The sequence below is a fragment of the Anas acuta genome, chromosome 1 (assembly GCF_963932015.1).
Source record: "Anas acuta chromosome 1, bAnaAcu1.1, whole genome shotgun sequence".
Classification (NCBI taxonomy): domain Eukaryota; kingdom Metazoa; phylum Chordata; class Aves; order Anseriformes; family Anatidae; genus Anas; species Anas acuta.
In genome coordinates, this window is record NC_088979.1 from 130,400,802 (window position 1) to 130,426,712 (window position 25,911).

The following is a 25,911-nucleotide window of genomic DNA, read 5'->3' on the forward strand; positions in this document are numbered from 1 at the left end:
GTATGAAACAAATCAGAAAACAGTGAGTTTCCATTTCTTCCTCATGTCTGGCTAAACAGAGACTTCAAGATCAGCTTTCATCTGTGGCCTGGGATCAACCCTCCTCTGCTTCTTGCTTAGTGTGGCAGGGGTGTTAGGCAAGTAATTGCAACTATTAAAAAGAAAAATAGCTCACTCGCTACTGCTCCCCATCCCTGTCAAATACAGACTCCTTCATTAGGCTTCCCCACATTAGGCAATGTGTGTCTGCACATTGCACTAGTCTCTCCCATCTCCAGATGGAGAAAAGGGGCTCCATCTGAGGCATGTCTCTAGCCAGGGCCCTTGCATCTTCCTGGGTGATGCCTAACCCTGATCCTTCCTCTCTCTGCAACAACCCCAAGCATTCTCTCTCATTTGACAAGACAGCCTGGACAGGAAACAGAGTGCAACTGCCACCTTCTTGTAGCCCTTCCTGCTCACAGGGTGAAAGCCAGGAGCAGAAAAGACTTGCTGGCTTTGCCTTTGCTTCCCTGAGAAAGGCAAGAGCATAGCCCACCCTGGTATTTGAAAGAGATGCATCCTTAGTTCTTCGTGTTTGGACTGACAAAACCAAACAATACCATAAACTGAGGTTTTCTTTAGCAACTCCATTCCTAAAACACATTACCGAGTCAAAAATGTTTGACTAAAGCATTTATGTAACACCACCTATATTCATGCTGCCCTAACTAACCATAACTAACCATTCCATTATAATGAGTCCATTATCCCCTGTTTTATTGTATTTTCTCTTAAAACAGAGATCAAAGATTTGAATCTAGTGGCATCATGCCGATTTCATTTTTATTACTGGCTCCCTAGGTCTATCATAAATATTCATTGGCCATCCTTAATACAATGCATTGAATTCTGCTCACTGCTATCTCTGGTGCAATTGCGAAGTACAAACAGGGCTGTTGCTCAAACGTATTAAATAAAGCAACAGCAAATTTGTGACAGTCAACAACAACAACAAACACAAAACAAAACAACCCTTCTCCATTCCAAGGAAATTCAAGACTGAAGGAGACATTTTCTCTTGCCCTCTCCATGACTGCAGACATTTGACTGCTGTGGGAATTCATCTGTGCAGAAGCATCAGCAGCTGACCTGCTCCCACAGACAGGAGACATTTTTGAGAAGTCCACAGTTGCCACACAGTGGTCTCTATGATACTGCAGCACTCCTCTGTGCTCATCAATAAAAATTACAAACATTCCCCAGCAGAGACACAGTAACTGCTCACAAACGTAGGCTTGATGTATAGCAATTAATACATAGAAGTGGTGGTGGGGGGCGGGAGGGGGGGACAGAAAAACTTCCTAACACCCCAGAATAACTGCAGCTATCCAAGATATCATGATGCCTGCAATTTGTTTCTCCCCCCATACTCATCACTCGCACATTCCTTGGAACTTCCTTTCTCACCTCAGTACAGCTCCTCCTAGTACTGGGCAGGCAGGGTAGGAAAATACATACTGCACCTATATGACTTGTTCTTCCTCTGAGAATAAGCACAGATACTGGCTTCTCAGGATGTGACCCGGATACTTTAAACAGGTACCAATTGCTAAAATTTGGTTGGCCATGGGAATTGTATTTTTCTTCATGTTGAGTAAGAGCATTAAGACACATTACACACTTTAAATTCTAAGCAAGAACATGTACTCCACTAAAAACAAAACAACATGGCAGGACACAGGAAGCACATTCAAATATTCATCTTCTAATATGACTCCACCATGGAGGTAATACGGTGCTCATTGCAAAAAGAGATGCAATACGAATAAATCATCTATCTAAAATAAATATTTACATTTACACATATGAATACATTCTCACACAAAATTCCTCAAATCTGTAGATGTGAACCATGTGATAAAACTGCTGACTCCATGTATTTACTAATCTACAACACACCTTTGGTCACCTATCCCCTTGCCAACCTAGTATCTTCTAGAACCTTCTACTAAATTCCTAAAAATCTTTGGCTGTTTTAGTCACAATTTAAAATAAATAAATAAAGTCAGACAGAAATAAAACCTTGATCCCAATGCTTTCGTGACATAGAACTCAATTCAAATAGCTTTAATGAGCATGGAATTTAAATTCTAGATAAACTGAAATCTTTAGTGAAATCCATCCTACATGTATTTATAACAGAAAAACAAAAAATAACCCAATTATTGTTCTTTATGTAAAGGATCCTGATCAGGTTCAGCAATTTTGTACTTGAGTAAGGTGGCATGAAGCATATTCAGAGGTCTGTGAAGGTTTCCTTTATTAAGCAGCTCCCTTCCCTTGCACTCTCTTCTGTTTGCTTTTAACAAAAAGTAGTATTAATAGGGAAGGATGCCAAACAGTTTGCAATAGGTTGGAATCTCTCTGCTGGCTTTGCTGTTCTTCAGATCAGATCCATAGAAAGGAATTCATGTGAAAAAATGAAGGAAAAATACATGGAGTATCCAAATGTCACAAACGCTATGCAGAGAGGAAATTACAGAGCACAAGTTGGACATTTGAAGTTCAAAGCAAGGAAAAGCTACTCTAGTTTGTTATTGTTTTGTATGATACTGTCTAAATCAGTATCTACAGAAAAATATTTTACAGTATCAGATGTTCCTTCAGAGGAAGGATATATGTCAGAAGGGCAGATGACACAAGTTCTAAAACAATTTGTCATTTAAGATTCAGACTTAACATTTCTGAAAAAAAAATCTGGATAACAACATATCGTATTCTGTGAAAAGAAAATGTGATAAATATGAGCTGCTGGGAGGCTACGGTCTTTAGAAGGAAATGTATTTACAACCACAAATTTTCTCAGTCTTGGTATCCTGCTACTAGATTTGTTTAAGATTTGGAGAACAAATGAATAAATAAATGCAAAACAAAGGTTTTGAAAGAAAGAAAAATAAATACCGATAAGCAGTGAACACCACCGCTGCTCACTCAACTATCAGCTGATTTAAAAGTACCTTAAAGTCACCAGAGATAATATATTTGGATGATGGTGACAGTTAATTACATATTAAAGAGAGGGCAAAATCAAAGCACCCAGTCCTGTAAAGAAGGCATGTGCTTCACTCTCACCACAGCAGACTAAAGTGTTTGTCTTTCACTAGGTCATGACTTTACACTTCAGAAGAGGTTAGAAATGCTGTCTCCTACCTGTCCTTGACAGATGACTTTCAGTTTTGAAGTTCCTCTTCAGGTTGAACAAAATGCACTCTGCTTGAGACTACGCTCTACACACACCACAACAAGTACCTCACAACTGGCCTAAGTCAAGGGGCTTTGAACATCCCTCCAAACACAAGCAGATGACAGACTGGATCAAATGCCTACTGCCCGTGACTTACAGAAAAAAAGTGTCCCTTAAAAAGAAGTCATGCTTTGCATAGCCTGAGTTGTACCACTTACAGGTTCTTGCACTAGAATCAAAATACATCTCTATAAAATGTTGATGATTAGAAAGCCAGTAGAATATCTAGGGATGGTCCAGAACAATGCACATTACAGAATTACCACTAAGATTAGAGAATTTACTTCAGATTAGTCTATTTTATGCTGTGTGTCAAAGCACCAGAAATGTGCAGCTGTAACAATATGCCTTAGTGGCTGATGGCCTGAGGCACTAAATACCAAGGCTAACAACACCTAGCTAGTAAAAACAACAGCATCACCTGCTTTGTGGTATCTCTGTGCTTAATTATTCCAGCTTCCAGCTGAGAGACGGGATAGAGTGAAACTGCATTAATTTGTTTTGTTGTAGGTTTTTATTTCTTTGGCTTGTAAAATGTCAGCATATGGGTATAATGAGGAATTACCGCACTTTAAGGGTCTGACCACATTTACTGTTTAGTCTTGTGTATCTGAATGCTCTGACACTCCTTCTGCTGCAATTACTGGCTCAGAGGATTCATGGCAATAGCAAAGCTCGAATCTTCCACTGCACTGAATCAGTGCTGGCTTAGGTTCTACCACAGACCACTGCCTTCATGTAAACCCTCATACAGACAGAGGGGTTTGTCCCACCAGTATTTGAACTTTCTGCCACACATAACTGTTGTGACAAATTCAGAACAGTAGCTTCTTGACCATAACAGAAGCATGTACTGGTCATAGCAACCAGCCTGCCACAGCTAAAGCTGACCAAATGCTTTTCCTCCCTGCACCTCCAGATCCTTCCAAACTGTGGCTGCTTTCCTAAGGTAAGGTTTTAATGCAAAATGTTTTAATGCAAGGCACTGTAAAAATGCCCTTTACCACCTCAATTTTTTTTTTTTTTTTTTTTTTTGTTTAAAGAATTGTTATAAACAGCATTGAGCTTAAACATTCTCCAATAGTATTTCTAACCCCATATTACATTACAGTTTCTCTGAACTTAGTAGGGAGAATATTGATAACAGGTAAAAAAAAAAAATAATCAGGCTTGTGCATAGTCATTTTCCTATATGATCAAAAACAAAGCAGACAGCAAAATTGGTGAAAAAGTAAATACGACACTTCAGAACATTTGTAGTGCCACTAACCCAAAATGTGAGTAGTAACACAAATAAAGGCATTTCACATCCTGTTCTTTCTTCCACTTAAAATAAGTGTCCTTTTAAGTTATAATACATTATAGCAAGCCCTCATGTTCTGAAATATTCCTTATTTCCCCACTTTTTTTTTTACCTACATATGTTATTTATCTGAATGCTGTCTAATTCACAGATGCAAACAAGTAAAACCATCTTGAAAGGATGAGGCAATAGAATAGAAGGCAATGTAACTTAGAAATGTCTTTGATTAGGAACTGCAACAGTGGGACGACACTGCAATGACTCCCAGAAACCTCTGCTGGCTTCTAAGGCACACAATGAGACCATTTTTCCCATCAGAAAAAGACCTGCAGCTCCCACTGGTTTCAGCTTGACTGCTAGATCAATACATTCATGAACTGGGACTTTTTATTCCTTTTGAAAAAATCATTCAATCTTTCTCAACAGCTGCACATGAAAAGACACATGTTCTGGCACAAAATGACCAATAGCCAATAGTGGCAACATCTGGGAAGTTTGTAGTGAAAAAGAAGCTGTACTAAGTTTCACATGTAGATTTGGTGTTGTTGCTGAAAATGAAGAGGGGAGGTTCACTTACATCTCAGAACTAAAGCGGAATACAGAAATGTTAACAATCCAAACTGGAAGTTTTAATGGAAATTCTATGATTTTAAATCATAAAGCTGGTGCAAATGTATTAAGATAAAGAGAATATTTTTCAGGAGTTTTTCCAGGAAAAAAAAAAAAAACAAAACAAAAAAAACAAACAAAAAAAAAAACAGTGAGAAGCACAACTAAGTATTTCTGACAATTAAGCAGCTTACATAGTCTTTGTTCTGCTGACACTTAAAAAATACTCAAAGTTTTCAATTATTTACACTGTAGTTCAACATCTAAAGCAGTAAAGAGGTATAAAAATTTCTGCAGCACAAATAACCCTTACTGAAGTGTTCAGTCTATTGATGACTATGTTTTATCTAGGAACTACCATTTGGCAGGATATACACCCTTGGATTCTGCCATATTCTCTTATGAACTATGATCTATTAACACTCTGACCAGCCAATAATGTTACAGTAAACTTGTCAAATATGCATGTTATCAGAGAGAGTATTTTTTTCCCAGAGATGTTGGCTTCATTTAAGAACAACTGGGAAATCAGAAAGTTGTACATGCCCTAACATGTACATGCACTAACATGTCAGCAGAGTGGGCTGAGATGTTGCTATAAGAGCACAGTTTAGTCAGAGTTCAACAACTTCATCCAATTCACTGAGGGTGGGTTTAAATTAAGCTTCTGAACTCTCTTCGAAGCAGCTGGGAGCACTCAACTCTCCTAGCCCACCAGCACTGTTGTAGGGACAGTTGCTTTCAGCAGGGCAGCAAGATAATGTTACTCTGCTCTAGTCATTTACAAAGTGTTATCTGTGGCCTACATCTCTCAGATCCTTTTGGAAATGTTCTCCATATTCTGAAACACATATTCTGAGGTCTGCAGTCAGCATTCACAGATGAATTAAACTGAAATAAAGCACTATGGCAAAAGTCAAGAAAAAGACTTGAATAAAAATTTCAGAAATTCTAGACTAAGTTCCCTCTGTTCTTGTAAAATGGGTATAAAACCCACCAGCAATAAAAATCAAAAACAGGTGGAATGGATCTAGCCCAAGTGTATTCCTTGCAGTCTCTCCTGTTCCTGTTCTTAAACAGTTAATCTAAAGTATACTTTTATCTATACCATAGTATAGGAAGAAATAACTGTCGACTTCCTCCACATACTGCTTCACCCAAGTGCCTTAGCACAGTTCTGGAAGAGTCTGATGTAAGAGAGAGCCTGTAGATCAAGTTTCATTCCTGTTAGTTACCTAATCAATACAAATAGGACTAGGACTTAACACAGAACTCCAGGGAGAATGTGATAATCACCTGCAATTACTTATGAAAGCCAATCAATGACCAAGAGCTTTAATGTGTCATTTATAAACTTTAAATCAAACTTCTGAAATTAAACTTTCATTCCTAACACAATCAGATGTTGCAGCACTAAGCAAAACAATGCACAAGCAAGCACTGCCTCAAAGGCAAACTGCAAGCACAACAAAGGATGGAGACAGGAAAGCAGGAGCACCACAGCCCAGAAATACACCAGTAGAGGGAGGCTCAACAATAAAGTTGACTCGAGGGAATGGATGTGGGAAGGATTGGGAAAAGGTTTACAAATAGTGAAATAAGCTCCTAAGGCTGTCTTTTCCTACTGTTCCTTCAACAAAACAAATGGTAGGCAAATGAAAGGTAAGTGGCCAAATGAAAGACAAAGACAATAGAAGGCCAGGTTCCCAGACCTGGATCTTAACTGTAGGAAGTAAAAGGAAATAAAGAGAGGGTGAAATCTTATTTCATTATTTCTTCCAGGTTTCTTACTGTGATAAAGTCTGCAGTAGCAAAGGTTTACCATTTCTGTCAAATTTATCACACAAAATACATTATGATGGATGAATAACAAACTCAGACTCTCTGTTGGAGAATCACATGTCCCTATGTAGCTTTGTTCTGGTGTTACTGTTAAATATTTACTTTATTTTTTTAGTATCAGCATAACACAATTAAATAACATTGCAGGCATTGACATCACAGCTCAAAAAAAGTTGGAAATGTTCAACAGGCTATTCATTGTGCTATTTTTGCTATTTTGAAGGCCATATTGTGAACAATGACTCATAAGAGTAGAAAGCCAGAGATGCACTTGCAAATCATACATGCTTGTTTACTCATTTATTTGTTTGCACTGACTCATTATGTGCCTCACATGTAAAATTTATGGGATTCATGATACAGTGTGAAGGAGAAATTCTGTTTCCCAAACAGCTCTTCCATCCATCATGCCCTTGCCGCTACTGAGATGGTAGAGGTAAGAGAGGGTCTGGGCATACACTTCTTGACATCCTCTCCTGAGAATCAGAGGCTGGGCTGGATGGGTGAAGTGTCCTTACATACCAATGGAGCACAATCCCTCTGGTGGCCTCACTCAATCTTAGCTTATCAGCATCCACAACTGGGAACAAAGAATAATTAGAACAGGAAAGGTTTTTTGTTTTGTTTTTAGAAGTCCTATGTTGAAGCATTGCTCATTGCTTTTCTTCCCCCACGTAGTTCTGAGATACTGTTAACTTTTGATGGGTCACGCAACTGTTTTGGAGATGTTTGGCACAGTTCTTCATAACATACAGTTACAAAAGCAAGTAGGTTTTTCCATGTGATGCAGTGGGATTATGGACCCAGAAAGCTATCAGAGTAGGAAAGAATAATAACTAAGGATAATTTCTGCTTCACCTGTGAAACTCTTGTCATAACATTAAAAAAAAACACCCACATCTTTCTGCCCAGGCCTAACCACATTCTTCTTTGAGCTAGCTTATGTACAGGAGATGAAGAGCAGGTTGGTTTGCTCTGTGTGCTCTCGTTGTCTCTGTATAGAGAAAGGCTAATGTTTTGCTATTTCACCTTTGTCTTCATTTCACTGTTCTGCATTGAGCTTCTTTTATCCTGTCTAGCCTGGGTGACATGTTCTTATGTCCATATGTTGAAATCAAAACAAATAGTATACAGTCAAAACAAAGGCAATGTGAATGTTTCACATTTCTAATATATGGCTCGTTTATCATAAAGAGAAGAGAGCGTCTTGCTACTTTATCACATCATTTGACTGGACCAAAACACTTAACCAAAAAGTTAAGTCTCATACATTCAGAAATAGGCATAGACATCTTAGTCACCAAAAAAATATATATACTTTTTTCTCCACGTTAGATTAGGACTAAGCTTAATTCTCATAGCTTTTATATCTGAATGGCGGATAATTTTGCCAGGTACAATAGTATGAATGAGCATTGTTACTTAGACATGTCAAAATATTTGGGTGCAAAAGCCTAAGACAGTGAAACAGTGTGATGCTCGGTTGTGATCAGCATATTTTCTCAAAATGAAGTGAAACCCATGAACATACTTGACTAAACATGTCAGCTGTGAACAAATGAAAATAATGGCAGGGAAAGATTAGGTAATAGTTCTGTGATTCACATTTTAGAATGAATAATACTGAAACAATTCAGGGAAATTCTAAGAAATATGGATAAGAAACCGCACAAAATGTACAGGGATTAGGCTTAAAACTTCTAGAAGGGGACAGCTGAGATATAAATCTGAAACTAGCTATCAATATACAAAGGCACAAGGCAAAGTGAAGTAAGTATTTGAAAAAGTTTTTGTGAGACAAAACTGGGTAACATGAGGAGAGGGAGGAGCGTTAATAGGTGCAAAAAATTAGACACTTTATAGAGTACAGACTATGTCAGTTCTCCATAAAACTGGCAACTCTGTTTGAACATTACATATTTCGGTCACACATTTATGATCCTTAAGTAAATGCATTACAACAGTCTGGTACCACGGGCAATGGGGAAAAACTGTACACTTGTAATTAAAAAAAACTTATGTTTTCAATTGATTATATGCTAGATAAAGTCAGATGTCAGACCTAAGGACTAGTTTCCATAAATACAGGATATTTAATACATAATGATCACATATACCAACACTTGCTGCTGCTAATTTATTGCTTTAACTCTTGTAGAGTCCCTGATAAAAAATTGTCCATGTAAGGCACATAGTTTCTTTTGTTTAAATCTTACTTTGTCTTGCCACATTGTTTCTGAGACACCACATCATCTTTAAAACATGTAAGAAATTGAAAACATGTCAGATTCTGTTACTTTCCTAGAGCCAACATTTTAATACCATGCAATTAGTTCTATGTTTAATAGTAAAATGGTAGCAGTACCTCTTCCGCAAAGTTAGTTTTCTTGTCAAGCATTTCTCGTAATGTCTGAAGAATTTTAATGCAGAGCTTTTCTTCTTTCTCCATTAGCTTCTTTGTGTGATTAATCAACCTTAAAGTAAAATATTAAACCTTAAAGAGCATTGCACATTGTTACTAAGCCATGCTACAATTTCTTCATGCAAAAATCGCCTGTCGCTGTATTTTTCCTCAAGGAAATAAAAGTAGACATGAGAAATCATAATTAAAAAAGGAAATGGGACTTTCAATGTGTTGTTTTTTGTTACGATTTGTATATCTTCTTGCCATACAGAAGGCAGAATTGTACATCCACTTTTTCCTGAATGCTTTCAGATTAAGATCCAAACTTGCTCTTTCACCCTTTCTTTATCTATTTAGAGATAAGTATGCATTCATCTTAACGTTTATTTAAAGGTATTTAGTCTTCACCATACTTGTTGAAATTTTAAAAGCTATAGCCTTTATACAACTTCCAACCCCAGTGGTGTTTATAATAATATTTATCATATAATTAGCAAACAGCATCCACTCAAAAGGATCCAGAAGAATTTCCAAAGCAATCCTAAAACTTTACATGGAGTCATTCAGAAATGCAGTTATTTGGATGAAACATAACTGTTGTTTACACATTCACACAACTTTACAGGACTGTTTTACAGTCAGAAAACAAGGTATATTTCTGCCTCCTACTAAGACTATGATGGGAGTTTGAGTTTTAAATCTGCTTAAGCAGAATGCCAGAAGAAGCCTTTCAGTCTCTGTACAGAGCAAGTCCTTGTATTGCTACTGTGAAAACAGAAGAGAGGAAGATATCTGAAGGCCTTAGACTGGTTTTCTTCCTTCAGTACCAGTGTTGACTTACAGTAGACAGAACAGTGTTCTTCATATTATGGCCTACGATCAGCACACATCAAAGGCACTGTGGCTACCCATTAACAATCCTATATTACAGACACCTAAAGCAGGGTTAGGAGGGATGACACTGCATCATCTGTAGCACAACAGAACCAATTATATTTAAATTACTGCTGAGTTTGTGTGCTAAGGCCATCCGGGACTCAGTAGAAATATCATGCAGGACTCTCCCATGGTCATGTTAACCAAATTCATGAGCTATGAGTTCAAAAAAAATCAGCTCTCAGGCCTGCAGTATTAACAATATTTTGTGAAGAGTTACATCTTTATCTTACAATATCCTGCATAGTCCTGCAAAACATTCTTTGCCATGGAAGTTAATTAAATACAAGAGAAAGCTGTTTATTGATTATAGGGGCCACATTCAGCTGCCCTAGACTTCATTTGGTGCTGACTTTGAACACGAGTTTGGACATAGGGGATGGGATGGGACAAGCTCAGAATTTAGTTTCATTTTTCCAAAAATATAAATTATATTGTTATAACACTACCTCTGCAGAAGATGCAGAAAGCCAAGGAAACAGGCAAGCTGCCTAATGTGTCCGTTTCCCTCACATTACCTCTGTTTAAATTAGAGTTTCTCAAGGGCAGAGAGGGCATCTCACTAGAGGACTATTAAAAAATATTGAACATCTTTATTTCAATGCACAAACTGCAAATTAAGCATCTAATAATTCAGGATCAGATAATGTGCCAGTGAAATATATTTTAGAAAGAGCTGTTGGCAGTTTAAAATAAAAATCAAAAGATTTATCTGCTTTATCAAAAAAATAGCACTGCACACCCTACTTCATTATGAATTCTTGAAGATTCTACCATGGGAAGTCCAAGTTTCTGCTGTCAATTTGAAGAAACTTAATAGCAAAAGCAGCCCACTAAGAAAACAGAAGTAGATTGTGCCTGTCAGAATCATAACAAGCTACTAAGATTAAATTTCTAGGCAGACAAGTCAAGTAAACCTCTCTCCCCACTCCTCTCCAGACTCCTAAACCTCCAAGAACCATAAAACATGCAGCCAAAGACCTCAATTTAAGCTTTCAATATGAACTCAAGACTCCTATATGCTTAAGTCGCTGTTGAAAATCAGAGGCGAGTGCTGTTGAAAATTTTAACTCCCTGTCATCTTTTCCAAAGAAGCAAATAGGTCTCTCCTTAAACCACTTACTTGGACATGAAAGCACCACATCTTATCCTGGCATCGCTCCCCTCAGGAAAAAGCAGCTCTGGACTGTGCAGCACATCAACCAGCACTGAGAATTCAGCTTGCATCATGGGAGTGAACTGCTGCTCCAAGGAGGACACTACATCCTAGGAAATAAAAAGGAATGTCACTACAAAACTAGAAGAAAGTTGCTGTGGAGCTGAAAAATACTATGGGCTACCCAACCCATTTCTGGCACTTGTTAGCTCAGGTTACAGTAAAGCAACCTCATTCCTTTCTCCATGTCACTCCTCAAACTGGGTGAGGAGGGGAAGGTGCCCATAACTATTCATGTTGCTATTCTCTTTCAAATTTCTCTTTAGTAATGCCTCAGAAACACTCAGGAACAGTCAGGATGATGATGTGCTGGAAAAACACTGCTTGTCATACATGTATACATGATGTTAGTATATCACCTGAAGTGTTGCTTCCTGGGTATGTAGGGTTCCTCCATTTTTCTGGGTTCCGCTGTTTTCTTAGCCCATAAGCACTTGATGTCATTTAACCACACAGGTGATTTTCATCTCGTATGTAAACTCCAGTGACACAAACCTCACATAATGGCACCTACAAAGCCCAGTACCTTGCTCTGCACCCCAAACAGGACAATGACATGTGACCATGACAAGGCAGAAAGGAGATCCTTCTCTATGGATCACTTTGGGGTAAAAAAACACACTTCCTACCCCTCTCTACCTACTTCTGAATTCAGATCATGAATCAAAAGGCCCTGAGTGTTGGCTTCGCTTTGAACAGACACCAAGGAAGAGCTGAGTCCTCTGTTCCTCCCACCTAGAAGTACAACGTTCACTGTAATCCAGCACTACAAATGCAATGAGTCTCTCTCTGGTGTTTTCCCCACCTGGCCCATATTAGACAAATGCACCGCCATTACTAGCACCCAAGCCATTTGCTATTTTGTACCTGTAGTTTTTCTATTATATTTCTGTAATCCCAGGCAGGCCCACCAAGAGCTTCTTTAAAACGAGGTCCACTGCGGGCTGACATTCTCCACCCCATTGCCGCCCTCTGTACCATGTTAGAGTGACTCTTCATGAACAAGGTGTTGACCTGGCTATCCAAATCCACTGGAATTGCAATCCCACGGTTCTTTGCTTTATGAGGAAGAAAAACAGAAGAAATTTACAGTGGGAAAAACTTCAAAATCTTCTGCAGATCAAGGCATGCAAAATCCTGATATCCTTGAAGTTGGGGGACGATGGAATGGGGGCTGGGATTTCACTTCAGTGGGTTTTTAAAATACAGATCAAAACCTAAGCTGGTAAATATCAGATATACTCTAGTTAAAGAAAGTGAGCTGTAACACTTAAAATGAGATGAGGATCATTTCCACAACGTATTTTAATAGGTACAGACATTTATTTTTTTTTAACTTTTTTTTTTTTACTAACTCATAAAAAATCAGAACCACAAATATTAATAAGAGTAACAAAAAGAATACGCATTGTTTTTTCAACAGCTAGTTTTTCCTGTATTCAGGAGTAAATTTGAAAGATCTTCTTCTCAGTCAACATATGCACATTTAGTCAATTTATCCCAAGTGCTGTATATTGCTTTTCTGCCTATTTTTCTTGCAAAGTCCTTGAGAAACCAAGTGCATACAAATTAAATTTGAAAGACAATCTTTTCTTTTCTCTTCCTTCAGTTTCCTACACAGCCAGCATTGTTAAGCTATGGGACTCTTGGACATCACTGCAATATGACTGATAAACAGCTACAATTGGCAAATCCAATTTATTTATTTATTTGTTTATTGATTTATTTATTTGTTTATTTTAAGACTTTGGGGGTAGGGAGAAGGTAACAAAAGACAGAGTATTAGGGGAAAAATGGGGGACAACTTGTTCCAATTCTTACAGTGCATCCACTATTAAAGTACCATTGCATAGTGAACTGTTATTTGAAAACAAAGTTTGGAAGACAATACTAGAAGGTAACTGCCCTTTCCTCTATGAATATATTTGTACTAGCTGCATCTCTCCATTCCATAGAACCATAGATTTCACTGGAGATCATAGTGACATTCTTCTAAGGCTCAGCATGAGCCATCTGAAATTCAAAAAATAAACAACGTATTGATGCAGCAATACCTATATTTGAAAGATTAGGTCACATTTACAAGGCTTATTTTAGGCTTTATATTTTACATCTTTTCGTTTAGTTTCCATAGCACAGTTTATGGTTAATAAACTGAGAAGTTGAGTGGGGAAACAGTTCATTTGAGGTTTTCTACCATAAGCTGATAGTAACTGACTTTTTCTTATTGAAATGCTTTTTAAAAAGCATTAGCCCATATTGAAGTTCTGCACATGTCATTTCTCTAAGGCATTTCCCCACTGCTCTGCACTAACACGAGTGCTTTGCATAGAAGTGGAAGGCTTCAAAAATATTCCACCTCTCCCTCCCATTTCTTAAAACTTTAGGTCCTGAACTCATGATGTCAACAGATGCCCTCCTTTCCTAAACAGGATATCCATCAAAACCAACAGGAGTACATGCAAGCACAAAGTCATGTATATGGCTCTGATGAATGAAGGCTCGTGTGTTACCAAGCACAGTGAGTCTCAGATCCCAGCCAGAAACTTTCCCTACTCCCAGATACTACACTGTAATGCCAACATTTATAATAAAATTAAAATTGGCTGTGAAAACTCAACCCCAGTCTCAGACTACAGTAAGCATGCTGTCACATGCATCCTCATCCTTTGAGTATTTCCCACGGGTGCAGGGTGCCCCTCCTGTCCCTGGCTCAGCCGTGCCTGTGAAGGTGTACCCTGATGCAGGACCGGAGCCTTCAACTGCAGATTAGGGTGCTTAACTAGGATGGAAGAAAGCTCTCCTATTCTATTTCTGGCAAGCACTTTCTTTTAAATAGCTTGCCACACAGACCTAAAAAAAAAGTTGCTTAGGTCAGGATGGGATGACATGTTTCCCAACAACCATACATGAATCATCATCATCAGAAGCACAGCAGTTTCGACACTGGCAGCTGATTTTTCCTTCCCATTACCTACTTGCTTTGAAGGCAAGGTTCTGGATTATCATGAGGAAAATACTATGTATGGCTGGCCATTATTTCTAATGACTTTTTTCCATGTTACTTGACTGGGTTGTTTTTCAAGACACATTTGCCCTGTTGCTGCTTACTTTATTAAAGAAGTCCATTAAAGTTCTGCCAGGGTGGTTAGGGTGCTGTGGCCTATTAATGCAATTTATTGTGTCCTAATGTTAATCATTAGAATGTTATTGGACAATGCTTGCTTCTCAACCGAGTGGCATGTATACAGAGTCCTGATATACCCAGGAATAAATTTAGCAATGGGGAGCATGCTGTTCAGAGGAAAACCCAGACTTCTGTAGTCCTATGATGCCATTTGAAGTTAACAACTTCCATCAATGTCTGAGTAGCAGTCAAGGACTATGATTGTTCAAAGAGCTGCAGCTAATTAAAACTATCATAAAGAAAACCAGAGAGAGAAAAAAAATACTCCTTTGTTTTGAAAACAGTTCTTATATGTATAATTCCATTTGTAATTAAGATTTGTATTGGTTGTCAAAGGGCACTGTTGAAGTCTAAGCTGTAAACAAAGTCTTTGTCTTCTTACTTCTTTGCAGCTTGTAGAAAGTTTATCTTTCATTTGTTTCACATTTCATTATTTAAAACAACATGAAGCATATTTTTACATTTTGGAAAGCTGATGAACAAATGTGAGCATAAATATTTATTTTTAATTTAGGTGTTGTAGGCTGCTTTCCTCTTCAATATGTGTCAATCTCCCTTAAAGTATGAACATAAAATATTTAAAAGCATGTTTATTTTTGTTCCACTTAGAAATACTTTTGGACAGAACTCAAACTTGCGATGTAGAGCTGGTAGACAAAGGAGATAAGAGGGGGTAAAATTCTGTCCTTCTCTGGCTGATGAACTTGGGAAAAAAGCATGCTACATGCCTCTATATAAACTGGTACAATAGGTATCCAGCAGGATACTTACCATGATGGACTAGAACATGTCTTCAACTAATTTGGAAATCTGCCTTGAAGTGGAGTCACAGTACCTGCTTATATACTGTCTAAATCCCAGCTAGGCACTCTGTGCAGGACTAGTCACACCCTGAATATACTATGCTGTTTTGCCAATGCCAGAACAAAATTATTTGCTGGGAAATCTTTCGCATGACTAACTCTCTATCTGATGTTCCCTCACAATTAATTCTATTTGCAATAACTACAGCTGGGTCAAGACAATTGAGCAAACAGTACCAGCAGAAAGGATAAGCAACACAGTACACCAAATTCAGTCAGGCCATGGCTAATGTTTCGTGCTGGATGGTTCTGGGTATACTTAATGCCCCAGCAGCTTTCCTCCCCTTTCTTGTTTCAGCTATGAAACCATACTGTGAGATGGGGACCCAAAAGAAAAGGTGAATATTAACAATGAGAATCAAGTACCTAAATTCAGACCTCTCTCTATGAGCCATCTGGGCTCTATAGAATTCCCAAGAGCATTGTCCAGCTGCTAAGTGAAGGGCTGAAATGGGCTGTATTTTGTTGAATTACCTTCATGTAAGTCTCTTCACAGAATCACAGAAATTGGAAGCAGAAGGGCCTATTTCACAAATTCACTCCATTAACTTTGGTGGTATTTACAAAGTGCTACAGTATTTAGTAGCTTTGGTGGTATTTGCAAAGTGCTACAGTACTTAGTAGCTTCACGGTATTTAATATATTTTGTACTACTTGAAGCAATCCCCAATGTAGGTTTTATGGGGGACAGACAGGAGTTTCACCCCTCAGAATTCCTCAAGGAGGAGTGGGACATACAATTTGGGTCACAAAATACCCACAGCTGAACCTAGCTGTGAGTCCCTTACTCTACTTGCATTTTACACCGCTCCTGTACTCCCAGACAGCTCTCATGTTCTCCCACACTCCCAGTTGTCACTTAACAGAGCAACGTATATACAGTTCAATTAATTTTGCTCCATGAATCAGTCCCTCCAGCTTCTTAATCATTTACTGACTATTTAACAAACACATTTGGATGGAGAGACACTAATGCTAGCAACAGCATGACTTTTTAAGGAAAATAAAAGCTTTGTGTAGACAAGACACAAGCCTGCCAATCTTGTACCCTTCACTTGGATGTTTTTTTCCAGCAAAAAATCTATGCTAAAATATTTATCAGTCTGTAAAAAGATCATCATTGAATTTTTCTTGCAATTAGGGAAACACAAACAGTTAAAATAGAATAAAATATGTTTTTTCATTTGCAATGTATTATTCTTGCTGTCAAAAAAGTAACAACAGGATAATTATCTTATTTGAACTAAAAATTGAAAGTGACGGTCTAGCTTTTTATAAAATGGAAAAAAAAAAAGACTTAAAAACTCAAATGGGAAAGGAAACAGTATTTTCAAGGCTGAAAAAAAAAATGTTTTAGGAAAATTCATCAACATGGACATTAAAACAAGTGTGATAATTCCAAAGAAGCATGAAAACATAACCTAGATTTCATGTTATTTCATGTTTAATGTTTCCTATTTGTAATTTGACAGGGAAATGGAAAAGTTTTTTAAGCACTTATAAGAATGGTCAAGATGCATCACAGGAGGATTTTTTTGATTCTGTACACCTGGAGAACAAACATAACTAGAATGGACTTCACCCTTTAGATCATTTGCTCTCCTCGTTACAGCCAATCCATGTTCTTTAATCCCTTTTGAAAATGTATTAAGCTTCATTTAAAACAAAGCTGCATTTTCTGACATGCCTCCTCTCCACATTTTCTAGTGGCCTGTTGATCATGGACATCCTTCCAAAGTTGGTTCTAAACCTCTCATTTACAATCTAACTTTATTTAGGTTATTTGAAGCCTAACATACTTTATATCCTGATTATTGGGGTCAGTACTATCCTTTAGCTAAAACGTTTCTTTGTGACCATTATCTTCCTAAGTACTTTAGAAAAGAAATAATACAGTCCTTTGTTTTGCTATGGAAAAAGCATGGAACTCTATTATAGAGTCCCTTCTTGTCATACAATTTCTCCATTCCCTTGATCACCCTAATAGTACTTCCTCTGTACCTGTTACAGTTTTGAACTTCTGAAACAGAGTTCTTAAAAAACTTGTCTCCAATTTTTAGCATAGAAACACAGATACTCTTTTTGCTTCTCCTGCATAGTATCCTAGAGTACTATCTGACAACAACTAATGTGATTCAGCTTGCTAACAGATTTTTTTAAAGGGTCTACTAAGAGAAATAGTCTAACAAAATGTGGGTTCCTATCTGCCACTGTTTGCTCATCTGGGAAATTACAGTTATTTCATTGTTGGTGGTGGTAACACAGCCATGCACATGCTACAGAAAGCATCCTTCACATCCACACACAGTATCAGAGGGAAGATGCAGTTTGTATAAAACATAGGGGAAAAAATTAATGGATACTACAGAGACAAGACTATAATATAACTAGATATATCTAGCATGTAGCTCAATACACTGAGGTGCTTCAACCTTGTAATAGAAGAGAAAACTGATGCTTAGGGGTGAATGTACAAGAATTACTGCTTAATTCAGAGGCCAAGGTAGTTCTTTGCAGAGATCTAGAAGACTGGTCAGCCCTGGGAGAAAGAACTTTCTCCAATAGCATTTAAGATATACAGTCCAGATCTTTAGTTTTAAGGACAGGTGACATTCCCCAATTTGACCATATGGGAAGACAGCAGATGGTTTTAAAGGCAAACTTTCTGGCCTCCACCATTCTCAATCTTGCAAAGATTATAGAATGTAGGAACTGAAAGTCCTTTGGTAATGAATTCATTTGAAATAAATGTAACTGTTTGTCTTCTTAGTTCCTCTGTTTTCACAAAGATCAGTGGACCTTTTAAACAATTTCCATGTGTAGCAATTTTGCCAGTGAGAAGATGCTATTTTGATCACTCATTTTTGGATTATTTTCTAAAGCAAAACTAAGTGCTATGTTATAATAAAGAAAATGGAGAGAGTGATCTATTTAAAATGCGTTAATTTTTGTTAATGTGATAATCTGCTTCAGAAGTCCAAGAACAAGAAGCATTACTATACACAAACTATTTTGTAATTATTTTAATTCATCCAACTGTAGCCAAACGTTTACTAGGCAATAAAAAATTGATGAGCACTAGTATCTTTGTGTTCCAAATCTCTTGGAGTCACAGAAGGGTCTGCTAAAAAAGTCAAGCAAGCCTCTATACTTCTTGCTGAACTCGAAGGCAGAGAACTGCCTGGAGACAAAGACGCAAGCGAAGCTTGAAAAGCTTATGAAGTTTTTCCCTAGTGGTCAAGTGGAGTTGAAGTACCAAGGTTATAAGAAATTAGCTTCTGCAACATATCCTTTTGTTGACCGGGAAGATAATGTACATTCTTACAATGCTCATAAGAAGACAGATGTAATGATCTTAAGCTCTTGAGGCAATACTTATATCCACCTGCCAGCAACATAAGTAGTAAGCACTGAGCAGAATGTACATTGCTTAAACTTGCTCTGAAATGGGTCTTTTAAAAAAGTGCATTTTTATATGGATCTTTGATATCTTGGGAAATCTGTGTATGATCTTTCTTCCTGCTGAGATTCATTTCTAAATCCAGGGCTACTACTACTACAAAAAAAATGTTTGTTCTTTCAACTCTATACTACATTTATTTTCCATCAAAAGTCTTTGGTCCCTGCCGTAAATCTGTCCAATACTTTATCTCTCTGATATAGGCAAAATCTTTCTAGAGGTGTTTTTTTTTTTTAAACCCTGCTGTGAAACATGAAGGACCTAACATTAAAGCTGACAGAGTCTCAAGGTAAAAAAAAAGAAAAAAAAAAAGTTCTCACAGATTCCTAGTCAAAATCCAAACCTAGTCCATATATACAGCCAGAAAAAGAGGCAAAACGAATAAAAAAATAAAAATAAAATAAAAAAAAGGAAAGGAAAAGCTGGCCTATTTGCATTATGGAAGAAACCTCTGCCTGCTCAAAGAGCACCACTTTGTGCTGGTGGAACACCCAGTAGACACAGGAGCCTGGTACACACAGCAATTACAAGGGCCTCAATTTTAAAAGTCATCAGTACATCCAACTGGGGTAGTTTTTCCAAAGCTTTCAGCAGAGCAGAACAGGCCTACTCAATTAGCCAAGGCAAGCCAAGTTTGGCAACATGTCTAAAATACTGAATATCACACAAGTCTAAAATCTCAGCTAGCCACCTCAACTTTTATACAGGGATGTATAAAACTCCATTTTCCACTTCTTTAGTTTGCTCTTTTGGAAAAGGCTCCTCGACAGCTGCCTTATTCTCCCTTTCTGCACTGGCAGAATAAAACACCAAATAAAAAACTGTGGTAATTTGCTAATATGATACAATTGTACCAGTTGTATTCAATATTGGTACCAATAATGAATCCTTAAACAGTTATTATGATATGGACAATGAAATCATCAACTTGCATGTTAAAGTGTGCTTTCAGGGCCACCTCTGAGGCTACCAGTCCCATGGCACCCCAAGATGACACACAGCCTTCTTGCCCTACTGCTGGTGACATGAAAGTCCTGGAGGAGGACAAGGACACATGGTGGTGCCTTTCACAGGCACCTCAGATCCACTCTCCACACTTGACAATACCCAAGACAAGAGTGGGATCCCATGCGTGGGAAGCCAGAGCAGCAAGAAGGCTGGATCCATAGGACAGCATTAGGGCATAGTTTAAATGAACAAATAAAACAAAACACAGTAGATCATCTTCATTACAGTAACCCACATTTTTCCCCTATCTTGCTGCTGTGGGGACAAGTTCAGCTTGGCTGTCTCAGCACTAGGCTCAGGTGACTCTAAATACCCTTGTCTCTATAAGATAACACAAACACCTCTCCAAGCTCTAATTTTTTTTTTTTTTTTTTTTTTTAGGTTATGCTCCACAGAAAGGTAGGCATGGAGCCGTCTAGAAGCATCCAAAGTTGGTCTTAAAAACACTGTCACCTGCCTTACTTCTCTTCTCTTTCCTCAGACTCCTAAAGGAAGTAATTTACTGATGACTCTTTCCAGAACTGCCAGAGGGGAGCAGGAAAGGAAGTGTTAAACACACAAAAAAGGATTTGTGGGACTAGAGCTTTATTTGAAACTGTAGTAGCTGTAGCATAAAGGAAATAAAACATCTTTGGCTTTCAAAGTTCTCTTACCAGATGGATCCATAATTAAATAATTTGCACAACAAATAAAACATCTGAAGATTGCTAAGTTTTTAGGCAACTACTATTCTCACTCACACAAAAGTTAATGAGGTATTTTGGCTAAAATGTTAGATGATACCCCTGTAAAACTATCCCAAAATCTAAATTTAGAGTTGATTGTTACAGTGCCACAGATACTGCAGATGGTTACGGGACCCTCTCATACTTTTTATCATTATTTATTAAAGCTTCTTAAAAATTGCATCAACTATAGCATTTAGCCAGTTTCTATATGTCTCTGCCTCTACTCAGTTTTGATTGATGCTGAGGAAAAACTTACTCTATAAATTCTATAGAAACTAGATTGAAAAATCTGTTTTTCCAGTTGTGGCTGAAGACTTTAAAATCCTGTTCACAAAAATTTAAGTTAAGAATGAACTTTTGCCAGTCTTAGCTATGTACAGGTGAAGAATCTTTTTTATTTTTTTATTTTTTATTTTAGGATGGCATCATTCCCAAAGAAGATTTAAATCTTCGACTAACATAGTATTTGAATTTATTTGAAAGCAATGTAATTTCCTAGCTGGCTTTGGGACCAAATATGAATTAAGTCTTGGTGCCTGTGAGAGGCAATATGCCCCTTTCATGGCTGTGTAGAATCAGTAAATGCATAGACCTGATAGAGATGAGTAAGCAGAGAAGCTATGGTGTGGCAGAATTCTGTTTTCCACCCCCAACTCACTGATGGGACAAAACCTGAACAAGCCCAGGATGATGACTGATAACAACGAATACCTCTCACAGGAATTGAAGGAAAAAAGATGAGTGTTCTGATGCACAATTCCATGCATCACTGCTCATAACGGCCCAGCACAAATGGAATTGCCCATGTTTTCCTATACCATATATGAAGCTTCTGTTTCATTTCAATATCATAACTTCCTTGAGGTCAAGTTCAACCATCACTCATTTAGCAAACCCACCTCTGTGGCCTATAGGTTCACCTATTTGATGAAATACATTTGAATGCATTATAAAAAGAGACAAAATTTAACTTCAAAGTGAGATTTCTTTATTTACCACTGTCACAACTGCATGATTCTATAGTCAAAGAAAAAAAACATTCAAGCTCAAGTAATTCTGATCTTAAAATACAGAGAAAAACAACGAAGGTAAAAACCTGGCACCTACCCACTTCAGCCAAAGTTTTGATACATGACTCCACTGAGGCTTTCTGAGCTGGGTTTGGCCAGGTACAGTTGTAAATTCTAAAAGCAGACTGCAGCAGCTGAATAAAAACAGGTTGATGTGTCTGAAAACAAAAAGATAAACATATAATTTTATACTTCACCATCTCCTCACAACTGCCCTAAGGTTTGATATAACATAAACCACGTGCATGGGTTTTTATTTAGCTTGTTTACTCAAGCTGCGGATCAATTAAATTCTCTTTGCTCTTCAGGAGAGGAGGGAATGCAAATCATTTCTGCACCCCTACAGACACCAAATCATACAATTTTTACTAAGATCACCACTGATACCAAGTAAGCACAGTACAGAGCAGAAGGACTGAAGAGTCTTCCTGGTTCTCAGGTACGTGTCCTTTCTGTCATAATGCACAGCATTTTTCTCATACAAATACAAAGATAGACCTTGATTCTGCAAAGATACTCTATCCAGTGAATTCACAAAAGCCAGGAGTAAATATGACCTTATTGAGCTGTGTGCTGTTTCAGAGTTGTAAAGGGTAAAAATTAAGAATAAATGATTTCAAGAGGAATTAAACTGCTAGCCAGTGGCATGCGAGGAGAGAGAAATTGAAGGAGGATAAAAAAGGTACAGGATCACCATTCCTTACTATGACAAGGTATCTCATTAATGGGCTGAATTACTTATTTGTCAGTCTCTTTTTCTTACCTGCAGGCTGGTGCTGTTATCTGAAAATGGAGAATTGAAGAAGCCACTTACAATGTTCATTACAGGCTCAGTGACATATTTCTCCAGAGATGTGTCTGCATGTTTACGATCTGTGGTTGTGTTACAAACCTACAGGAAGAAGAGGACAACAATGAGATTCAGTACTTTTAAGTAAGCCAGCTATGTTATTTTGTATTTATTACAACCCATGTAATAAGATTTGTTCTTAGTATGATTTAGTATGTTCTTAGAATGATTTTTATATAAGATCTATCAGAGCATATTATCTTAGAGTTCAAGATGTATCTGTGGTAGCTTGTCTTGAAGATACACATTGTCTTTTAAATTCCATTATCTTCTGAACTAATTCCTTCTGGTTGTCTGTCTGTTCTTTCCTACACCATGAAAAAAGATCCCCCTAAATCAGCACATTGTGTTCCACTTACACATTTAGACAGATTCAAGAAGAAAATGGACCTTTCCTCCCACTGTGAAACTGGGTTGGAAGAGGCTTTAGAGACAGACAAGACATAAACACATTAGATTAGAAAGATTTCATGTAATGTTTAACTTCTTGCTACAATCAGTCACTTCAAATGAGTAGCAACGGCGAAGCCCATTTGCAGGAAAAAAAATTAAAGAGAGGGAAACAGAAGGAAATACCATAGTCAATACCAACAGCCTTTCAGACTTTAGACAACATTTCTTAGGAAAGCCACATGAGGAAAATATGAATGACAAACTAAAACCAATGAAAGAAGAGAATGAATGGTACTGGGACAATTCTGGAGCACAGAAGGATGATTAAATAGTAGGAGGATATGGAAAGATTTACGCAGATGAGTCCTGAAGACACCTTTGGTACAACACTGAAGGTTTGTTCCTGCATAAAGATATCAGGCTTAAAGAAAGGAAAAAATTACTGGGCCAGTATAGATGCTTCACTATTTCTTTTCTTTTTTTTTTTTCCAACATGTATTAATATTTTTAGTCCTTTTGAATTTGCATATGTCAGTGAAAACAGTAGTAAAAGGAGACCTAAAAGGAGTCTACACAGAAAAAGACAGTGAGAAAGGCAAACAAGGACTATGGACTATACTTATCCTATCTCCTCAACAGCCTTTGAATAAGCAGTTCTAGTCATGTTAAAAAAAATAAATAAATTCTCTCTCACCGATGCAAGCCACAGACTTCCGTGGCTTCTAGACATAGAGAATCTATGCAAGAACAGAAATTATTTTCTTTACAGACTTCTGGGATAACTTTCAAATTACTATCTAAACGTTTAACACAATCATGAATCTGAGTAGCATATAGTTATCATTACATCACTTTATGGATGGGGAACTTAAGTCCAGAGAAACTGAGTGAATTGCTTAAGGTCCCCAAGAAAAGTTGGTGATAGAACCAGAGAAATAATCTGCAGCACCTGAATCTCACACAGTGCAAACATTCTCTCTAATTACACAGTGCCAGTGTGACACTTGGATACCACATGACAGCAATTTCACCAGCAGTGTTTTAAGGAAGGTTACTGATGTGACATCCAAAAGCACCCACATTCAGTGGAAGATTTGACTCGTGGGAACACAAAAGCATTTTGAGTAGAGTATAACACAAAAGCATTGTAATGTGGTAGGCAGAGGAATAGCCAAAGATAACTTGCAACCTACAAGAATTAGGCATCTGGAGGAGCTCTGTTTTTCTAAAACGTGTCAGAAAAACAAGTCATGGCTCAAGACAGTGCATTTTTATCACCCCAGAAAAGGAAAGATTTTTGTCAGAGAAGCAACAGTGCCCAAACTGAAATAGCAAATTATTCAGCCCTTCAGTTTGGGAAAATTATGACACCTTCTCTTCCCTAATCCTCATGAACATAAAATACTGAGTTAATAATAAAGCTTAAAAAAATAATTAAAAAAAAAAAATCATAGACCTAAAAACCTCTTGATGTTCTTATGCTTTTAATTAATCTGCATACTCATTTTCTCTGCAACCAATAGCTCTGAGGCTTAGCATTTGTGATCCCAAGGGGAAGAGAGAGAGCCGTGTAGCGCTAGCATGGTGAATTTAGAAATCAACAAAACAAAATTCCAATATGCTTTTAAGCTTTCCCCTTCACTCATCTAACAAGCAGAGCCATATGTGGGGACACAACTGTGCTCCAACACAGGTCTGAAAAATTCCCGTCATGGAAGGAATTTGGAAATCCTCTCATTTCCTATTATCCTTCTGCCCTTTAGGGACTGAAAAATGTTTCCTTGTGGACGAAAAAACCTGAAATGAATGAAATGGTGATAAAGATTGAGAAAGTAGTGTTTAAAAACCCCTTAAGAGGCTTTGGAACTAAAACTCACATGAATAATACTTCAAAAATTCTGCAGAGAAAGCCACGATGACTTTATAGCTGTCAGATGCCGGCTCTTCTTTTAATCCTGTTCTGAACACAGCTGCTTTACGGAACAAGATACATGCAGGGAAGGAAAGCCATTCCTTGAGCTGCACCCACTTCACTTAGTGTTACACTCTCTGTCATACCTGGGAGAAAGTAGGCTGGCAGAAACTGTAGAAAAAGGATGTCTTTGAAAGTGAAATTGCGTTTGGCAAACTGAATTTATATACAAATCCACCTAATGTCTGTTTCGCAATGTATCACACTGTTGAAAAAGAATGACAGTTGAGGACTACATATTTCCTTCTTGGGTGTAGCAACAGATAAGAAAATTGTGTTTTCTTTCCTTTTTTTAAGGGAGAAAAAAAAAAAAGAAAAAGAAATCCAACCTGAGGATAACACTCTCCATCTTTCACCTTACTGCTCTCTAATAACAGACTCAGACTCAAAGCTCACAAACTCACCCACTGACAGCCATTTGTAGCAGCTAAAAGGAAAGCATTTCCCCTCCCCCACACAAAAGCATCTTTTTTAGCTCACTGGAACACAGAGGATCAAAGGGCTCTTTTTCTAAATGCTTTGAAAGCTATTGTAACATCTTTCATGAAGCTGACAGCATTCTAACTGTCCTGATAGCTACATAACGCTGATGTATTTATAACACACAGGCTCTGCCTGGGACCCAGAAAACCAAATCTTAACAAATACACTCAATAACATAGAAGATACAGCTACCCAGGGGGACCTGGCAGAAGAGCAGAACAGGCCACTTTGGACATGCTCACTTAGTTCTTTTAGCAGTTAACCTTAACTAAAAGGACTAATCAGGCACCTACCCTGATGA

General features: G+C 37.7%; 1 protein-coding gene across 10 annotated transcripts in view; it reads right to left on the reverse strand.

Annotated features, from left to right (window-relative positions):
• Positions 1-25,911, reverse strand: part of ITPR2 (inositol 1,4,5-trisphosphate receptor type 2) — a 273,831-nt gene that overhangs the window by 111,843 nt on the left and 136,077 nt on the right. For all 10 annotated transcript variants that reach the window (XM_068655998.1, XM_068655985.1, XM_068655992.1 and 7 more), the window contains 5 exons: positions 22,676-22,804; positions 21,950-22,070; positions 12,464-12,654; positions 11,504-11,646; positions 9,406-9,514 (listed from right to left, as the gene is read on the reverse strand). In XM_068655998.1, the coding sequence (XP_068512099.1) occupies positions 9,406-9,514; positions 11,504-11,646; positions 12,464-12,654; positions 21,950-22,070; positions 22,676-22,804 (693 nt within the window). The remainder of the gene's footprint in view (positions 1-9,405; positions 9,515-11,503; positions 11,647-12,463; positions 12,655-21,949; positions 22,071-22,675; positions 22,805-25,911) is intronic.